The sequence below is a fragment of the Artemia franciscana genome, unplaced genomic scaffold, assembly GCF_032884065.1.
Source record: "Artemia franciscana unplaced genomic scaffold, ASM3288406v1 PGA_scaffold_231, whole genome shotgun sequence".
NCBI classification, from domain to species: Eukaryota; Metazoa; Arthropoda; class Branchiopoda; order Anostraca; family Artemiidae; genus Artemia; species Artemia franciscana.
The window spans coordinates 28,712-47,867 of NW_027062650.1; the positions used below are offsets into that span (position 1 = coordinate 28,712).

The following is a 19,156-nucleotide window of genomic DNA, read 5'->3' on the forward strand; positions in this document are numbered from 1 at the left end:
CGAAAACAGGGTAAGTCAGTCGACGGCCAACCTACCATCTTCAAAGATACCACGATAGGAAGACTCTACACCGTTCACCCCAATCAACATGAATGCTTCTTTCTACGCCTGCTTTTGGTGAATGTACCCGGTCTGACATCCTTTGAGTATTTGAGGACTGTAAATGGTACTATACATGACACTTACCGTAGTGCATGCCAAGCTCTGAATTTATTGGAGAATGACCAACACTGGGATAACTGCATCAATGACGCGTGCGAAACGTCAACCCCAAGTCAAATTCGTGCATTGTTTGGCATCATTTTAACAACTTGCTCTCCATCAGCTCCTACAGAGTTATGGGAAAAATATAAGTCAAAAATACAAACCTCTTCAGGATTTGGGAATGCCTTCACCTAACCGTATCGCTGCTGTTTCGACATGTGTAGAATTGGATCGTGAACAAAGTTACAGTACGAGTGATCTATTGTCGTATCTACAAAATAACATTTCCAAGTTAACGTCGGAACAAAAAGACATTTATGATACGATAATGCATTGTGTCGATAACAACGTTGGAGAAATTTTCTTTTTGGATGCGCCAGGAGGTACTGGTAAAACGTTTGTGATAAAACTGATTCTGGCATCAATTCGATCTAAAAATGATATAGCGTTGGCAATTGCGTCGTCCGGAATAGCCGCAACATTGCTGCCTGGTGGAAGAACTGCTCATTCCGCTTTGAAATTGCCTCTGAACTTGCATTCTACAGAAACTCCCACGTGCAATATCCAAATGAAGCGGTTAATTATCCATCTGAATTTTTAAATTCCATAGATCCTTCAGGGTGTCCACCACACCTGCTACAACTAAAAATAGGCGTACCAATAATACTTTTAAGAAATATCAACCCACCAAAGCTTTGCAATGGCACGCGACTTGCCGTAAAAAAAAAACAATGGAAAACCTAATAGATGCCACAATCTTGACAGGGCCTTATGAGGGTGAGGCTGTTCTTATTCCTCGCATTCCCATGATTCCAACGGATCTGCTTTTTCAATTTAAAAGATTGCAATTCCCAATTCGATTAGCATTTGCAACCACCATCAACAAAGCTCAAGGGCAATCACTAGAAAAATGCGGTATAGATCTTAATACAGATTGCTTTACCAATGTACAATTGTATGTTGCATCTTTGAGGGTCGGTAAACCTGACAATCTATTTATACGCACAGACAATGGGACAGCGAAGACTGTTGTATATTCACAAGTTTTACGTAGTTAATTTGTATTGTATCTATCTATCTATCTATCTATATAAAAACGAGTTGTGTGTATGCATGTTTGTTTGTTTGTAAAAAGAGCGTTTGCATATGACGTCATTATTAGTACATACGGCTTTGTATATGGACAGACAATGGGAAAGCCAAGAATGTTGTATATTTGCAATTTTTACGTAGTTTGAAACACATATATAAATCTATCTATATTCACAGGTGGGACACAGGGACACAACTACAATGGCGCGTAACTAATATGGCGCGTAACTAATATGGCGCGTAACGACTTACGTGCGCGGGGGTTTTGGGGGGCGCGAAGCGCCCCACCAACTAGGTGTTGGGGTGGCGCGAAGCGCCACCGCAACAGCTAGTATATATATATGTATTAGGGGTTGTGCTTTGCCTCGGGTAAACGGTATTTCTGATCGCGTTTCTACATCGCTTTTCAGTTTTATATGAAACAACTTGCATTCATTCTATTTAATTAAAGAATACAGAACCTTTCACTATATACTAATAACATTTTTTTTAGCTTCGTCAACTGATTGTCTATGATTTAAAATTTTTTAACTTGAAAATAGTTTCCTGAAATTCTAAAGCATAATTGCTGATTACAACAGCATATACAAACATTCCAACATGTAACCATTGGCAGCTTATTCGCAGAGGAATTACAGCCTCCTCAATAGTGCTCACGAAACACTCAAGCAACGACAACGTCAAGTCAAAGGCAAGGATCTAGGTAACTTTTCTCTGCTACAACAAGGTTACTTTCCTAATCTTCATATGACCGTGTCCTAAGTTGTTTACTAATGTTTCAAATCTGAATGTAAGGGATCAAATTTTAGGTACATTACCTAGGGCTATTAATGTTACTTTTCTCGATTTTGACTTTTTTTTAGGCTTTGAAGGGTTTTTAATGAGAATTGGTCCCACATTTTTCCCCTTATCTTGTAAACCTGAAAAAAGAGAATTGATTCCTATTTGTAAAGAACTCGGTTATAAACTTTTATAGATTTTGTGGACTTTTGTGGACTTCAAAGGAATTTTTGTATGAACCTCATCCTACAATTTTTCACTAATGTTACAAACCTAAAAGTATGGGATTGAACTTCGGTTCAACAAAATTCAGTTATAAAAGACACATATACGTTTTTGTAGACTTGTAATGATATATCATTGACTTGTTAGGTGAAATTTTCTCACAAATTTTCACTTGCATTGCAAACTTGAATGCAAGGACCAAGTCTCGACTGCACGACTTTTAGTTATGTATTCTGTGGACTTTTTGTGAATTTTGTGGACTTTAAAAACGAACCTGTCCTAGAGTTGTTTACCAATATTGTAAACCAAAAAAATAACATAATAAATTTGAGTTGCATGCATTAGGTGATAAAAGCTATTTTAATTATTTTGACTGATTACTCATCCGGTTGGAGGAAGTGTCCATTTACATAGTGAATTACTCAATTACCAAGAACCCACAAACTTACCCCCTTGTGCAGCAATGTGAAGACATGTATTTCCGTCGAAATCCTGAACGTTTGGATCTATGCTTTTTACTTTTGTTAGTTCTTTCACTAGTTCCAAATCGTTATTGGTGACTGCATAGTAGAGGGCTGTCTGGAAAAAAAAGCAATAAGGTATAAAAAGTAACTTTTCATATTTTTGAGCTTTCAATAATTTTTTCTTTATAATTTATTGTAAAATTTATAATAACCTGTGTTAAAAAACATTATATATTTCATACAAATTTAAAATTACAATGCGCAATTAACTTATATTATATTATTTATGAAAAATAAAAAATAATTTTTACGATTAGAACTATAAAATATCGTTCTAGTATGGTAGAAACTTTAAGCTAAATTCAATTTCAAAAGTTAGGATAGTTAATAAACCGATTTTCACTGAATATTTTTTTAAGTTTGCTTGAACCGAAAAATCTCAATAATTTTAATTATTTTTCTTGCCTTTAATGGTTTAAGAATGTTGCTTTTAATAAAGTGGAGTAGGACAAATTCAAAATACAAATCAGACTTAAGAGAGAATTAAGAGAATTAAGAGAGATTAATTAAGAATTAATTAAGAGAAACCAATTTATTATTTAATCATTCAACACTGAAAATCCATTAAAAAATTGCGTATTCAATGCCTTTCAATTTAAAACGCAAATAAGCTAAAATTTATATGTAAATAGCTCTAATTTCGTTGTTAAGAAGTAATAATTATGGATGTTTTAATATGTCTGGAGGGTACTGTACAGGTCCATGTTTTCTTTCTTTTTAATTCCATTTAGGTTTTTGGAATCGCTTTTTTGAACACAAAGAAACAAATTGAACTTTTTTAGTCAGCAGCAAAATATTCGGTTTTAAAATGGATTTTCCCCCTGATTATGTAATATGAATTTTTCTATGGCTATTTTATTTACGAAGAGGCTTTTGTAGGTTTTTTGGTCTAAAATGTTGGATACTCAAGCAAAAACACTGAAATAATGCCGTAGTGAACAGCTCTGAATGTTGAAAATATCTTATTCCATGTTCGAACGAAATATACAAAACGATTTCAAAAGAGTTTAATGAACCACAACAAAAACGAAAAATTTATAATACCCAAATTCCACTAAGTAAAAACAAAACTATAAAACTTACATGGGAACTGTGACCCATAGTAGAATGCAATATCTATATATATAAAAATAAGTTGTACGTTTGTTTGTTTGTACGCATATGACGTAATTATAAGCATATAAGGCTTTGTATATGACGTCATTATAAGTATATAATGGGGCGATTCAAAGAGAAATTTCAGTATAAATCTACAATGGCAGAAGAAACAGCCGAGGAAGCTGCACAAAGAGTTAATTCAAAGAGTTAGTATAAATCCTACAATGACAGAAAAAACAGTCGAGGAAACGGCTCAAAGAGATAATGCCAAAAAGCCGGGGGGATATATAAATAACTACGGGGACACAGAGAATATTCTATTAGCAATCACCATCATCAAAGCTTAAGGGCAATCATTAGAAAAATGCAGTATAGATCTGAATACGGATTGTTTTTCCCATGGACAATTATATGTTGCATATTGAAGAGTCGGTAAACCTGACAATCTATTTATATGCACAGACAATGGGACAGCGAAGAATGTGGTATATTCGCAATTTTTACGTAGTTAAAAACTATATATATATATATATATATATATATATATATATATATATATATATATATATATATATATATATATATATATACATATATATATATATATATATATATATATATATATATATATATATATATATATATATATATATATATATATATATATATATATATATACTAGCTGTTGGGGTGGCGCTTCGTGCCACCCCAACACCTAGTTGGTGGGGGCGCTTCGCCCCCCAAGCCCCCCCCCCCGCGCGCGTAAGTCGTTACGCGCCATATTAGTTACGCGCCATTGTAGTTGTGTCCATGCGATTCTAATGATTGCCCTTGAGCTTTGTTGATGGTGATTGCTAATCGACCATTCCTTGTGTGGCCGTCGTCATTTATATATCCCCCTGTGCCCCCCGGCGTCCCCGTTGCAGTTGTGTGACTGTGTCCCAGTCGTCATTTATATTCCCTGTTTCCAGGTCGTCATTTGTGTCCCGGTGTTCCAGTCTGTAATTTCTCTTTGAGTGTCCCGTCGTCATTTATATTCCTTGTGTCCCGGTGTCCCGGTCTGCATATACATTCGTTTTTGAATTGGTCTTTTTTTTAGTTTTTAGTTTTTTACATTTTTTTTTTTTTAGTTTTTTTTTAGTTATACCTCATGATTCTAATGATTGCCCTTGAGCTTTGTTGATGGTGATTGCTAATCGAACATTCCCTGTGTCCCCGTCGTCATTTATATATCCCCCTGTGCCCCCCGGTGTCCCTGTGTCCTGATGAAATAAATTTTTGTGTTTTTCCCCTTTTTTTTCTTTTTAGTTTTTTTGGATTCTACTTTTTTTTAGTTTTTTTTTAGTTTTTTTTTCTTTTTTCTTTTTAGTTTTTTTTGTAGTTTTTACCTTTTTAGTTTTTTTTTTATTTTTATTTTCATTTTTTTAGTTTTGTTTTTCTCCTTTATTTTTCAGTTTTTTTCCTTTTTTCTTTTTTTCTTTTTTTAGTTTTTTAGCTTTTTTAGTTTTTTTATTAGTTTTTAGTTTTTTTTTTCTTTTTATTTTTTTTTTGTAGTTTTTATCTTTTTTTTAGTTTTTTTAGTTTTTTTTTACTTATGTCCTGGTCGTCATTTATATTCCCTGTGTCCCGGTCGTCATTTGTGTCCCGGTGCTTTGTTGATGGTGATTGCTAATCGAACATTCCTTGTGTCCCGGTCGCTTTCTCTTTGAGTGTCTCGGTCGTCATTTATATTCACTATGTCCCGGTGTCCCGGTCGTCATTTGTGTCCCGATGTCCCGGTCTGTAATTTCGTCAGTCGACAAACATGACGTCAGTCGACACACAAACATTACGTCACTCGACACACACACACACAGACAACTTATTTATATATATATATATATATATATATACTCAAAGGCGGGACACAGGGACACAATTACAATAACGCGTAACTTATATGGCACGTAATGACTGACGCGCGCGGGGGGGGGGGCTTAGGGGGGCGCGAAGCGCCCCCACCAACTAGGTGTTTGTGTGGCGCGAAATGCCACACCAACAGCTAATATGAAATAAATTAAAATACATAAGCTTTCTTGGGCCGAAAGTTCTGCAAACCTGTAAAAAAGAACTTACCAGAAATAGACCAAATTTAACGAAAAGCAAGTTCATAAAAATATCTGTTCATAAAAAATTTTATGTTGGTAAGAAAATTTAAAGCTAATTTTCAAAATTCAAGCAATTTTAATGTCAAAATATTTGTTTGTATTCTTACAAAAAAAAAGAAAGAGCGTTGCTGTCGAGGAACGATTACCTACATAAACACTCTTAGAAACATCCTAAACTAATAATTAAAAAAACAATCACCTTTTCCCATACAGCTCCAGGGCAAGAGCCAACATCAAAATACGACTCCAAAGATCCTGCACTCTTTCCATCCAATCCTTCCCCCAGCCCCACTTCCCATCTCACTCCTTCCTCCTGAAAAAACCTGACTAATCCCTCAAAATACTAATCCAATCTATTTTTAAACTGTGGGGTGTGCTAAGCTGCCCTAACACTCACAAGAAGCGAATTCCATACAGAAGGGGATAGATACTTCAAAGCACAATAAGACCTCACACTATTTTTATCTCCACAACCAAGATATCATAACTTCTTGCATCCTGGTTATGAACAAAATTTCTGAAACGGTAAAACTCTTTAAAAGTTTCCGGGACTAGATTATACCCATAATTATACGCAAATATCGCCAACACTTGCGCACGCTTGTAGTTAACCTTAAAGTTGCTGCTTCATACTACATATCCAAATGATATTTAAGGGTAGATGATTGCAAAATATATCGCGCGAAAAGTACGTTCCTGTAGAATATACTTCAGTCTTCTGAGAGTTTCTACTCCACGTGCAGAATCAACGCGTGGATTAGAATCAGCATGGAAGCCAAGGTACCTTAGCGAATTTACTTGTACAAATGGCATTCCACATAACAAAACGTTACCATTTACATCAACAGAATCACTTACTCTGCAGAATGTCAGCAAAAATGCCCTCTTGATATTCCCACACAGCAAACTTAAGCTCAAAAAAACCCCCAATTTTTTTAGTGTATTGGTAGGTTTTGTGTTATATCGTCCGCAAAGGAGTGATACGTACATCCAGCAGACAAAAGCGCATCATTTCCATGTAAAATAGACAAAGTAAAGAGCCCAGCGCAGAGCCTGAGATATACCAAACTTCACAGGAAAAGACAACGAGACTACATCAGTCATTTTTACGTGCTTGTGCGCCACGTAAAAGCGAAAATCTGGATTGCGTACGAGTCAATTTTTGGTAACAGACATCGGTTCTGCCATAAATATCTTGTGTCTCTGTATAATGCCATTACCCTTCCACATGAAGTGTATATAGCGCCTGTTTGGAAATACCTGTCGTCCGCATGAGCGCCACGTAAAATTGAAAATCGGGATTGCGTACAGGTCAATTATTGGTAACAGACATCGGTTCTGCCATAAATATCTTTTGTCTTATTCATTATTCATTTAAAGAAAACACAACTGCCTCAAACATTAAGGCACTTCTTACCTCCCACCGCTTAAAGTCTTAACACCTCTTGAAATCGTTAAATTATAAGTACTATTGGGGCTAAGTGTGCGAATCGTCCCTTCATTTTCTAAGAGCAAAAACTGAACTATTTGAATAATCCAAACATCATCATTTTAATATTGTAGCTTTTGAGTTCCTTCACCGCAATTTTTCCTTAATGTAGATTAGACTGTGTATCTGTGCACAGCTGAGAAGTAGGTAGTTAAATACGAATAGCTTTCGGATATATTTGTTTATTTGCTGTTATTAGGCCAATCATAGTTGGTTCAAAGGCAACCAGCTGATTGCCTTTCGCTATCAGATTGCAGATTTGGTGCTGATGTGGATTTTAATACACAACGTCTGGTAGAAAATTTCCAAAACTTTTTTTGCTTCCTTTAGTTTCCTAGCATGTTTCAGCATGGTGGTAATTTATAAGTAGCCAACATTTGAAGCACCAAGAATATCAAAACGAAAACATTTCTTTGCCACTTGGATCCACCTTAGGTCCGTATCTGAAAAACCAGGATTTCCTATGATTGTTGTAGGCTGTTATAAAATATCAAAGGTCAGTTTTCTTGCAGAGAAATTTTACCAGCGTTTCCAAAGTGAACCTTAAAAAACAATAGTTAGAAACTAATTTGGTAAATTCGATAATTATTTTAATACACAATATATTGTTCTTCCATTACGCAATAGTTTATATTTATCTCCATGCATTAGTCTAATTGCTTATCGTATATGCCACTAGCCAAACTATCCGAGAATGAAACAAGGTTGGTTTCAATCGTGCTTTCAATGAAACAAGGTTGGTTTCAGTCTTTGTTACATTTAAATATGTCATGTCTTCTTTTATTTTATTGGTTTCTGAAGCAAAACAATAAATTTAAAAAATAAAATAATCAAAAAAACAATCAGTAAAAACAGTAAAATAAAAACAGTAAAATAATCAAGAGGCCTGGAAAATAATAATTATTGAAAGATCAAGGGAGTACTGGGCAAAAGTATTTCCAAAACTTGAGCGTTTTTGGATGGATTGCTTGTTGCCCGAAATAGTTGACTCAATAATGGATAGGAGCCTAGAAACAAGAGAGCCAGTATATGTCACAATGGCAATAGATCAAAACAAGCCGGCATTTCAAGTCGTAATAAAAAACGAGCATCTAATTCGGAAAGCCAAAAACGGAAGATTGACTAAGATTAGTCAGAAACTTAGTCATAGCTTACGGTAGCTAAGGTTGGTTTCAATTTCTCTTTGTTAGATTTGAATATGTCATGTCTTCATTTATTTTATTGTTTTCTGAAGTAAAACAATAAATCTAGACAATAAAATTTTCACAAAAATAATCAGTAAAATAAAACAGTAAAATAATCAAGAAGACTGGAAAATAATAATTATTGAAAGATCAAGGGAGTACTGGGCAAAAGTATTTCCAAAACTTGGGAGTTTTTGGATGGATTACTTGTTGCCTGAAATAGTTTTAACTATTGAACTATTGAAATAGTTTTAACGTCAGAAAAGTTTTAATCTGTCTTTGTTACATTTGAGTATGCCATCTCTTCATTTATTTTATTGGTTTCTGAAGTGAAACAATATTTTTAATATTTGCATTTTATTTGATATAAGTCAAGCAATAAAATTACTTTTATACTATTCCTATTTGTTGACAAGATGTTAAAGTTAGCCCATATTTATTCATCGAATCACTCGATTCTTATCCAGTTTACTGCCAACTAATGGCTGTGTTTTCATTCTGTTACATCAACTGGGAAAGTTACAGTTTCTAGAGCTTCATGGTGATACATTTTTTGCTCATTTTCTTTTGATTTTTAACACACTTTCTTGGACAAATTGGCTTAAAAAAATGTATAGTCTATAATGTAAAAAGTTATTTTTGTCAAAATAATGACGAAGATCACACTGCCTTTCCATAATACAAATACAGAAGAGAGAATAATGAGAAGTTTTTTTCCCAAGACAGTGAATGAACAAAACCTATTTGAATATTTCTGCCCTATATCTAAGGGCCGTTTTCAGCAAAGAAAACAATAAAATTTTGTATAATAAATAAATAACTTTATATTAAACAACAAAATAATAAAATTTTCTGAGCTTTTCGTTAAGAAGTAATGAAGTAATTAATCAAGAACTTTTATTGTAAGTGTTTTTTGTGTAATTTTTTATTATTTTCTTTGCTGAAGACGGCTCTTAGATATAGAGCCGAAATATTTAAATAGGTTTTGTTCGTTCACTGTCTTGGGAAAAAAGTCCTCATTATTCCCTCTACTGTATTTTTATTTTTGTCGATTTGGTAATGCTCCGTAAAATTAGGGAATGTGGTTGTAACTGAATCAATTTCAAAAAAAAAAAATGAAAAATGTAGATAATTATCCCTTTTCTCCGCTTTCAAATTCTAAATATTTGCTCTCCATTTTCTTCTCCTTCCTCTCATTTATTTTTTCTTGATTAGGAGGCAATCTGTTGATGTTCTGCAATCCGTTTTGGTTGAAATTTTTCGTCTCTTTTTTTTCTGCAGCAATGTATCTTTCGGCTATTTCATTTTGTATAATTTGTTTGTACATAACAAATTTTTTGTCTTTTAAAAAATTTAATGTATTTCTGAATCACTTGAAGGTGAAGCCTAGATAATATTTTGTTTTTGTAACGCATTAGAAGATTCAGAACTCTTATTCCGTAACTTGGACTGCAGATTATTTGCAGCTCATATTTATTAATCTCAGCAAATGCTTATTTGGAGCTACAGAAATCGTTCTTGCGGAACTGTAGTAAAAAGGGAATGTTTAAGAGGAAGCATTAAAATGAAATGACTGCAATTCGAAAGATCATAAAATAATAAATGCTGGTTTAAATTTTTCTTATGAGATTTAAAACTATATTCAGAGTTTTGGTCAGTGGACTGACCCCACGAGAGCGGGGGTAGGTAAAATATTGCATTTTAATTTTAAATTTTCCTGGGGAGTTTTTTTTCACCGATATTGGTAATAAAATCTAATTTTATCATATATAAAAAAACGAAATATAATAGAACATTTCATAACAAAAGCAAGCAGAAAAAAGATACAAATCTAGATAGTAAGTCAAAATGAAGATAGCAAGTACATGAAAAAGTAGCAAATCACAATGGTAAATGGGATTGGATTTGTATGTGCACACATAGTTGAGGGATAAGGAACTACTTGGAGTTTTATTAGTTCTTAACTTAGCCTTGGCTTACTCAAGACTATTGTAACGTAGAATAAAGGAAAAGCTTGTGGGAGCATGCTCTTGTCTACCTTAATTAACCCACTAACCCACCAGTATAACATAAAAGTGTAAAAAATTAGATACCGGTGAGCCAAAATTCAATAAGAAATTGCCGAAACTTGCAAATAAGAAAACGTATAAAATGTAATGTCTTGTAGGTACTAGTTTAAAGCAACTTTGATTAAAAAAGGTAAAAACCTAGGAACAAATTATTCATTTGAAGAATAAATAGTAATTCAGTTATTATAATAATAGAATAATAACACTAGATAATGATAAAAATAACAATTTTTTATAAAGACATGCGTAATAACGACAAAATAATGAATAATTGATATAATAAAAGTTGATACTCACTTTGCCACGCTCGTCGGTAAAATTAATAAAGCAGTCAATGGACTCATTTTTATGACAATTTGTAATAAACAACTTCAGCCTTTCTTTATCACACTCTTTGCTCAACTCAATCAATTTCACACCATTTGACCTCTCTTTGAATGATTGTAGACTCAGTTTAACTGTCGTAACATTGGCTGTACTACCTAGAACAAAAAACTTAAAAAAAAGAAAGTGGTGAGCATGTACTTAGGTGGCATTAGCTACTAATTGCAAAAACTGCACTTTTTTGTGCTGAGACGTTAAATTTTGAATTGGAACGCTGCCAAAATTCAGTGTTGTAGACTCACCCTTTACAAAATGTTTCTCCGTCTTTATGTACACAACCTAAGATTTTATGCAAAAAAGGTGAGCTAAATTCAGCACAATCAGAATCATACTGTTAATCAAAAATTTATTTTCTTGTCTTCACGCGTCTGACGGGATCTGTACGCCCAAATGACTGGACATAATTGTATATTTGTATTGAAACGTAAAAAAAACGGTTTGATCTGATGGTATTATTTTTGGCTCAGGGATTTCGTGCCAAACCTATTGATATAAGAAATAAGGGGCCCTAAATAGTAACTGAAACAGTATAAAAACATATGTCCAAGCTCATATTTCTGTTTTCACAGCGTGTGAATTTTCCTCGAATTTTAATTCGAATGAAGAATATATAGTAAAAGGGAAAAATATTTACCTTGTTAACAAAAGTAGTTGCAAAGTGTACACTGGTATTTATAAGCATTTCAGTTTTCTATTACTGTTATTCATACAAAATCAAACATTCTTGGGACCTCAGAAATCGTGTCGTTAAGCATTTTAGCAAGGCTATAGATGGCGCAAAGAACAGCAAAAAGTCAAGTAAAAATGAACTAGATAATACATTACACTTATGGGTAACAATTTATAACCATGTAAAGGGAGGGTAAAGCAAAGTGTATTTTCTTAGGTATGGGGGGTTGCATTTTATTGTATTTTTGATTCTTCAAGATAAAATACAAAAACGAGGTACTTTCCAATGAGAAAGCCAAAGATATATTGTCAAAATCTAGGGGGGGGGGGGGGGTAAATGCGTTGAGGGTTCAAAAAAATTAAAGGGGGTATAAACTTCTAGTAGGCTATCCTTACATTTTATGTCTGTATATGTCAGGTTTTGATTAGCCACATTTAAAAACTGTTCTGGGACAGTCCTTAAAATATAGTCCAAGCAGGTTGTCCATAGAATCAAAGGATCTTTCATAAGATAGAATATCACTTAGTAAATCTAGTACTGAAACCTAGGTAATATAAATTGACATGAGGAACGTCTTTTACTCTACACAGGATAATAATATCCTTTTTACGGGTTGCAGCGGTAGCTAGAAACCATGTAAGAGACGATCATGTCCAATTCTTAGAAATATAATAACCCATAACTCCTAAAAATAGAGTCATATTAAAACATGAAGTAGACTATTAGAACCATCTTGACCGACACCCCTATATAGGAGACTTACCGTTCCTTGGCTTGAACAACTAGGGAAATATATTGGCTTGAAAATCAAGAAAAGTGGCTGCAACCAGGATATTCTGCATATATTTTGCGAAATATTATCATGCGAGATATTTTATATATGATGCGAAATATTTTTCCCCTCCTCAGATAGCTTGGCTCTGGAACATCGTAGAAAGTTGTTTAATGGCTCATTTGAAAGGAAATTAGTGTGGTTAAAGACCTTCTTTAATTAAAAGAATTAAAAAATTATTTTACGAAAAACTGCATTTTTCAATAACACTCTAATAGCTCATGTTCACATGATCACATACCGAATTTGTCACATCTACGTGCTTTTGAATTTAACAAAATATTTAAAATAAATACAATATCAAACAGTTCGTGGTAACGAACTGTAGTAAGGAGCGACCCGGCTCAATAGTAAACGAAACTCTAAATAACGAAATCTTGATGCTAAAATATACATAAAAGAATTGGATTTTCACACTGATTTTAAATATATATGTTTCATCAAATTTGGTCTTTGTCATCAAAAGTTACGAGCCTGAGAAAATTTTTCTTATTTTAGAAAATAAGGGAAAACACCCCTAAAAGTCACAGAATCTGAACGAAAATCACACCATCGCATTCAGCGTATCAGAGAACCCTATAGCAAAATTTTCAACCTCCTATCTACAAGAATGTGGAATTTCGTATTTTTTGCCAGAAGACAAATCACGGGTGCGTGTTTATTTGTTTGTTTGTTGTTGTTTTTTTTCTCAGGGGTCATCGTATAGACCAAGTGGTCCTAGAATATTGCAAGAGGGCTCATTCTAATGGAAATGAAAAGTTATAGTGCCCTTTTTAAGTGACCAAAAAAATTAGAGGGCACCTACGCCCCCTCCCACGCTCATTTTTTCTCCAAAGTCAACAGATCAAAATTTTGAGATAGCCATTTTGTTCCGCATAGTCAAAAACCATAATAAATATGTCTTTGGGAATGACGTACTCCCCCACAGTCCCTGGGGGAGGGGCTGCAAGTTACAAACTTCGACCAGTGTTTACATATAATAATGGTTATTGGGAAGTGTACAGTCGTTTTCAGGGGATTTTTTTTTTTGGTTTTGGGGGCGGGGTTGAGGGGAGGGGGCTATGTGGGAGGATCTTTCCTTGGAGAAATATGTCATGGGGGAACAGAAATTCAATGAAAAGGGCGCAGGATTTTCTAAAATTACTATAAAAAAAAACAATGAAAAAATAAACATGGAAAAATTCTTTCAATTGAAAGTAAGGAGTACCATTGAAACTTAAAACGAACAGAGATTATTACGCATATGAGGGGTTCTAAAAATACTTTAGCATAAAGAGCGAGGTATTTAGGAGGAGATAAATACCTCGCTCTTTATGCTATAGTATTTTTAGTAATTTCAACTATTTATTCTACGCACTTTCTAACTCAGGGGTCATTCTTAAAGAATCGGCACAAAACTTACGATTTAGTGTAAAGAGCGAGGTATTAACGAGGGTACAAACCCCCTCATATACATAATAAAAATTTAAGAATATAAAAGTTTGTTACGTAAGTTATTTCCTAAGTTACGTATATTTTTTACTAATAAAAAAATTCGTTAAAAATTAAAATTTATAGTTGCCTTTTTGTGTAACCGAAAAATTGCATGGCAACTAGGCCTCCTTCCCCATCCCATATTTCTCAAAATCGTCTGATCAGAACTAAGAGAAAGCCATTTAGCCAAAAAAGGAATTAAAATGTAAAATTCATTTTAATAATTTATGTCTGGAGAGCCAAAATCAAACATGCATTAATTCGAAAACGTTCAGAAATTACATAAGAAAACTAGTTTTTCTAACTGAAAGTAAGGAGCAACATTAAAACTTAAAAAGAACAGAAATTACTCCGTATATGAAATGGGTTTTCCCCTCCGCAATCCTTCGCTCTTTACGCTAAAGTTTGACTCTGTACCACAATTCTGCTTTTTAAAACAATTAAAAGCTTTAGCATAAAGAGCGAGGAATTGCGGAGGGGACAACCCATTTCATATACGGAGTAATTTCTGTTCGTTTTAAGTTTTAATGTAGCTCCTTACTTTCAGTTAGAAAAACTAGTTTTTTTATGTAATCCGGGTAGAAGCTATACTACTGGTCAATTTTTTCGTTATCTCTTTTGTGTTTTCATTTATTCCTAGTCTAAAAACTCGGCCTTCTGAACATTAATTTATAGACCTTTCTTTTCTGAGGGAACACTAACAGCCGAGGAGCTATTTATATGTGCGTTTTCTTTGTTTTTATTTTGTGTTTGTGTGTCTATTTAATTGGCCTTTGTGGCCTGAGCCTCTGCTTAGTGAGTCTGTAACAGTAATAACAATTATTTTTTTATGATCATTTTAATGGTTTCACAAACTGGGTTCATTATAAAAATGATGATCTTTATTTTTAACATCAGTAATAACACTCATGTTTAACCCAGTGTCCTGTTCTGACCCTGCCAGAGCCGGTGTTCGATTTACAACAACATAGTCAAACAGTTCGTGATAACAAACTATAGTAAGGAGCGACCCGGCTCAATAGTAACCGAAACTCGAAAAAAAGATTTTTTATTCCATTAGTTACATCAAACAAATCGCATTTTTAAGCTGATTTTAAATATACAAGTTTCATCAAGTTTAGTCTTACCCATCTGAAGTTACGAGCCTGAGAAAATTTTCCTTATTTTAGAAAATAGGGGGAAACACCCCCTAAAAGTCATTGGATCTTAACGAAAAATCTTACCATCAAATTCTGCGTATCAAAGAACCCTACTGTAGAAGTTTAAAGCTCCTATATACAAAAATGTGGAATTTTGAAATTTTTGCCAGAAGACAGAATCTGTCTCAGAAAAAAATAAAAATAAAAACGGATCCGTGATCTGATCACGGATGCATTTTATTTGTTTTCCGTTTCTTTTTGTTTTTTTTTGCCAGGGGTGATCATATCAACCCAGTTGCCCTACAGTGTCGCGAGAGGGCTCATTCTAACGAAAATTAAAAGTTCTACTGCCGTTTTTAAGTGACCAAAAAAATCGGAGGGCACCTAGGGCCCCTCCCACGCTCATTTTTTTTACAAAGTCACTGAATCAAAATTCTGAGATAGCCATCTTGTTCAGCATAGTCTAAAAATCTATTAATTTTGTCTTTCGGGACGACTTAATCGCCCACAGTCCCTAGGGGAGGGGCTACAAGTTACAAACTTTGACCATTGTTTACATATAGAAATGGTTATTGGGATGTGTACAGAAGGGAGATTTTTTCGTGTTAAATGGGGGAGTGGGTTACGTGGGAGGATCTTTCCATAAAGGAATTTATCATGAGGGAAGAGAGCCTCCATGAAGGGACTGCAGGATTTTCTAGCATTATTTAAGAAAAACAATGAGTAAATAAATAAATAAAAATTTCAGCTGGTAGTAAGGAGCATTCAAACAGAATTTACTACGTAAATAAGGGGATTGATCTCATCCAGAATACTTCGCTCTTCACGTTAAAGTATTTTTAGTAATTTCAACTATTTAGTCTACGGTCTTTGGTATTCAGGGGTCATTCTTAAAGAATTAGGACAAAGTTCAGGCTTTACTCTAAAGAGCGAGGTATTGACTAGGGGGCAAACCCCTTCATATACGTAATGAAAATATACAAATATAGAAGTTCGTAACGTAAGTTAATTCTTAAGTTACGTATATCTATTACTAATAAAAAGGTTCGTAAAAAAATGAAAAGTTCTAGTTGCCTTTTTAAGTAACCAAAAACCGTAGGGCAACTAGGCTTCATCCCCCACCTCCTATTTTGTATCAAAATCTTCTAATTGAAACTATGAGAAAGCCATTTAGCCGAAAAAAAAATGCAAATTTCGTTTTAATTATTTTATGTGCGGTGAGCTAAAATCAAAACATGCATTAATTCAAAAACGTTCAGAAATTAAATTTTAAAAAATAAGTTTTTTTAACTGAAAGTAAGGAGCGACACTAAAACTTAAAACGAACAGAAATTATTCCATATATGAAAGAGGTTGTCCCCTCTGCAACGCCTCGCTCTTTACGCTAAAGTTTTTATTGTTTTAGAAAGTAGGGTTGTGAGAAAGAGTCAAACTTTAGTGTAAAAGAGCGAGGCGTTGCAGAGGGGACAACCCCTTTCATATACGGAATAATTTCTGTTCGTTTTAAGTTTTAGTGTCGCTCCTTACTTTCAGTTAAAAAAACTTGTTTTTTTAAATTTAATTTTTACAAAGAACTTCTATTTACGAAAAACTGTATTTTCTATAACTCAGTTGTAGCAAGTGTTATTAACATATTCCTACATACGAAAATCAAAGTAGGATTTTTAAGATTAAAACTTCGTTTTCTTTCAAAAAGCAAGGAGACATAGTTATGTAAAATGCAGCAATTTTCGGGATTTCAACAAAAAAACTGATTTGCCAACTGAAACTAGAGTAATTCCTGGAAATTTTAGATAAATTTATTTTACTTAACCGCAAGCAGTAAAAATATTTATGACAAGCTGACCCCTGCCATGCGTTTCTGGGGCGCTGTACGCCCCAGCAACACGTATGCAAGGTGCTAATTTCTAACTGTGTATGTTTTTTTTTCTTTTGTTATAGTTTTTTCCTTTTTTCATTTTTTAGATTTTTTATTTTTTTTTAGTTTTTTTTTAGTTTTTCTAGTGTTTTCTTTTTTTAGTTTTTTTTTAATATATATTGATCGTAACAAGCAAACAAACAAACAAACAAACAATATATATATATATATATATATATATATATATATATATATATATATATATATATATATATATATATATATATATATATATATATATATATATATATATATATATATATATATATATATATATATATATATATATGTGTATATATATATATATATCTGAGCAATAGTTTCAATTTTTTCATTCAAATCCGAAAAATACCTGAAAAGTTTTAAAATTAGTTTTGTTTTTCGTTAGGTTCTAACTGATCAATGCGTTGGTCTTTTTGTTATATGTAACAGTAAGGAACAAACTCAAGCCCAAAGGAACTGAAGCCCGTGATTTGTTCATATAATCTTTATTATTTTAACTGGGAGGTAACTTTCTAAAGGGAGGAGTTTCTAAAGGGAGCCTTTCTAAAAAGAGCGTCTTCAACAATCTGAAAGCTTCATTAACAAAGACGAAGACTTGATTATCCACAGATAATTAGTCTATTCCATGATTAAATCAAATAAAGATCTGACCTCTGATCTAACTCATATCTGGAGGGATTCTTGTAGGTGAATGACAAACTGCAGATTCAAACAAGCCAACTGTGGAATTTTAGAGGTTGAAATCAAAAACCCACAACTTAAAAGTAGTACATAAAATATATTATTTGAATATTTAAATAACTGAAAACTATACGATAAAATTGCAACGTAATATGGTAGCAAAATTTTATATAGTAAAATGAAATATTAAAGTCGTCGCCTGAATGCGAAATTGGCTAAGTAATTGGCTAGTAAAGAACACAAAACTTCGAGAAAAACGCTGCTGAATGTTTGTAACCTTGCAGAACCAAAATTGTTAGTGTAAAGATGTCCAAACATTACATACTTAAAACATGGCATTATGAAGGGATACAGAGAACTTCCAAGCAAAATATTAAACAGTTTCAGGATAATAAATTGCCAAAATACTGTAACGTCAATTGGGTTTAAACAGTTGATCATTTTACCAGATACGTCAAAACGGGTTCAAACGTGTTAAGCTCCACACATGTGACTTACGGTAACGATAACAGTATTACGTAACGATTTGATTTTATCTAAAAAAAAAAACTAATTTTAAAATTGTTCAGGTATTTTTCTAGTTTGAAGTAAAACATTAAGATCGTTGCTAAACCGTAAATATTTTTTTTTGTTTTATATAATAACTTTAGCGACTGTGAACTGAAAATTTTTTAATTTGAAAATTAAAAAATTTAACCTAACCTACAGAGAAAAAAATCTAACTTGTATAGGAAGGGGGTTTCATCCTCCCTTAACCCTCCTCCCCTTCCCCCTCTCCGCATACACAATTCTTAGCATCATATAATATTTTACCTTGAGGTTTTCACTTTAAGAAAAACTGCTTAGGTGTGAAAACTTTTCAAAATAGATTATTGTCTTCTAATATAAAAGAGATTCAAATCCTTGCCCTTTGCGCTTAAACGAAACTTTTTACTACAGGTCTATCATAATTGAAACAAATATATCCTGTGAAAACGGCTCTCTTCGTAATAAAAGGTCATCTTCGCCCCTCACAATACCCGTATTGCAGTTTTTGAGGTTATAGATACCACCCATCTCAAAAATACACTTATCCTCCCTAATAGCTGGTGTGCAATTATATAACACTGCATAGCTGAAACTTTTGTGGATAAAGGCTTTGTAATAGTGAGTCTTTTGGGGCATTGGGGCTGATAGAGTTTTTGAAATTTGTTCCCCTGTGTATATTGATAGCAAACTATTGCAGTTGATGAATATTTTATTTT

General features: G+C 33.4%; 1 protein-coding gene across 1 annotated transcript in view; it reads right to left on the bottom strand.

Moving 5' to 3' along the window:
- Window positions 1-1,364: 1,364 nt before the first annotated feature.
- The window catches only part of LOC136041535 (uncharacterized), a 35,072-nt gene continuing 17,280 nt past the window's right edge, over window positions 1,365-19,156 (bottom strand). The window contains exons 3-4 of the mRNA XM_065726229.1: window positions 11,110-11,294; window positions 1,365-2,880 (exon numbers count right to left, since the gene is read on the bottom strand). Coding sequence (XP_065582301.1) covers window positions 2,728-2,880; window positions 11,110-11,294 — 338 coding nt within the window. The 3' untranslated portion in view covers window positions 1,365-2,727. The remainder of the gene's footprint in view (window positions 2,881-11,109; window positions 11,295-19,156) is intronic.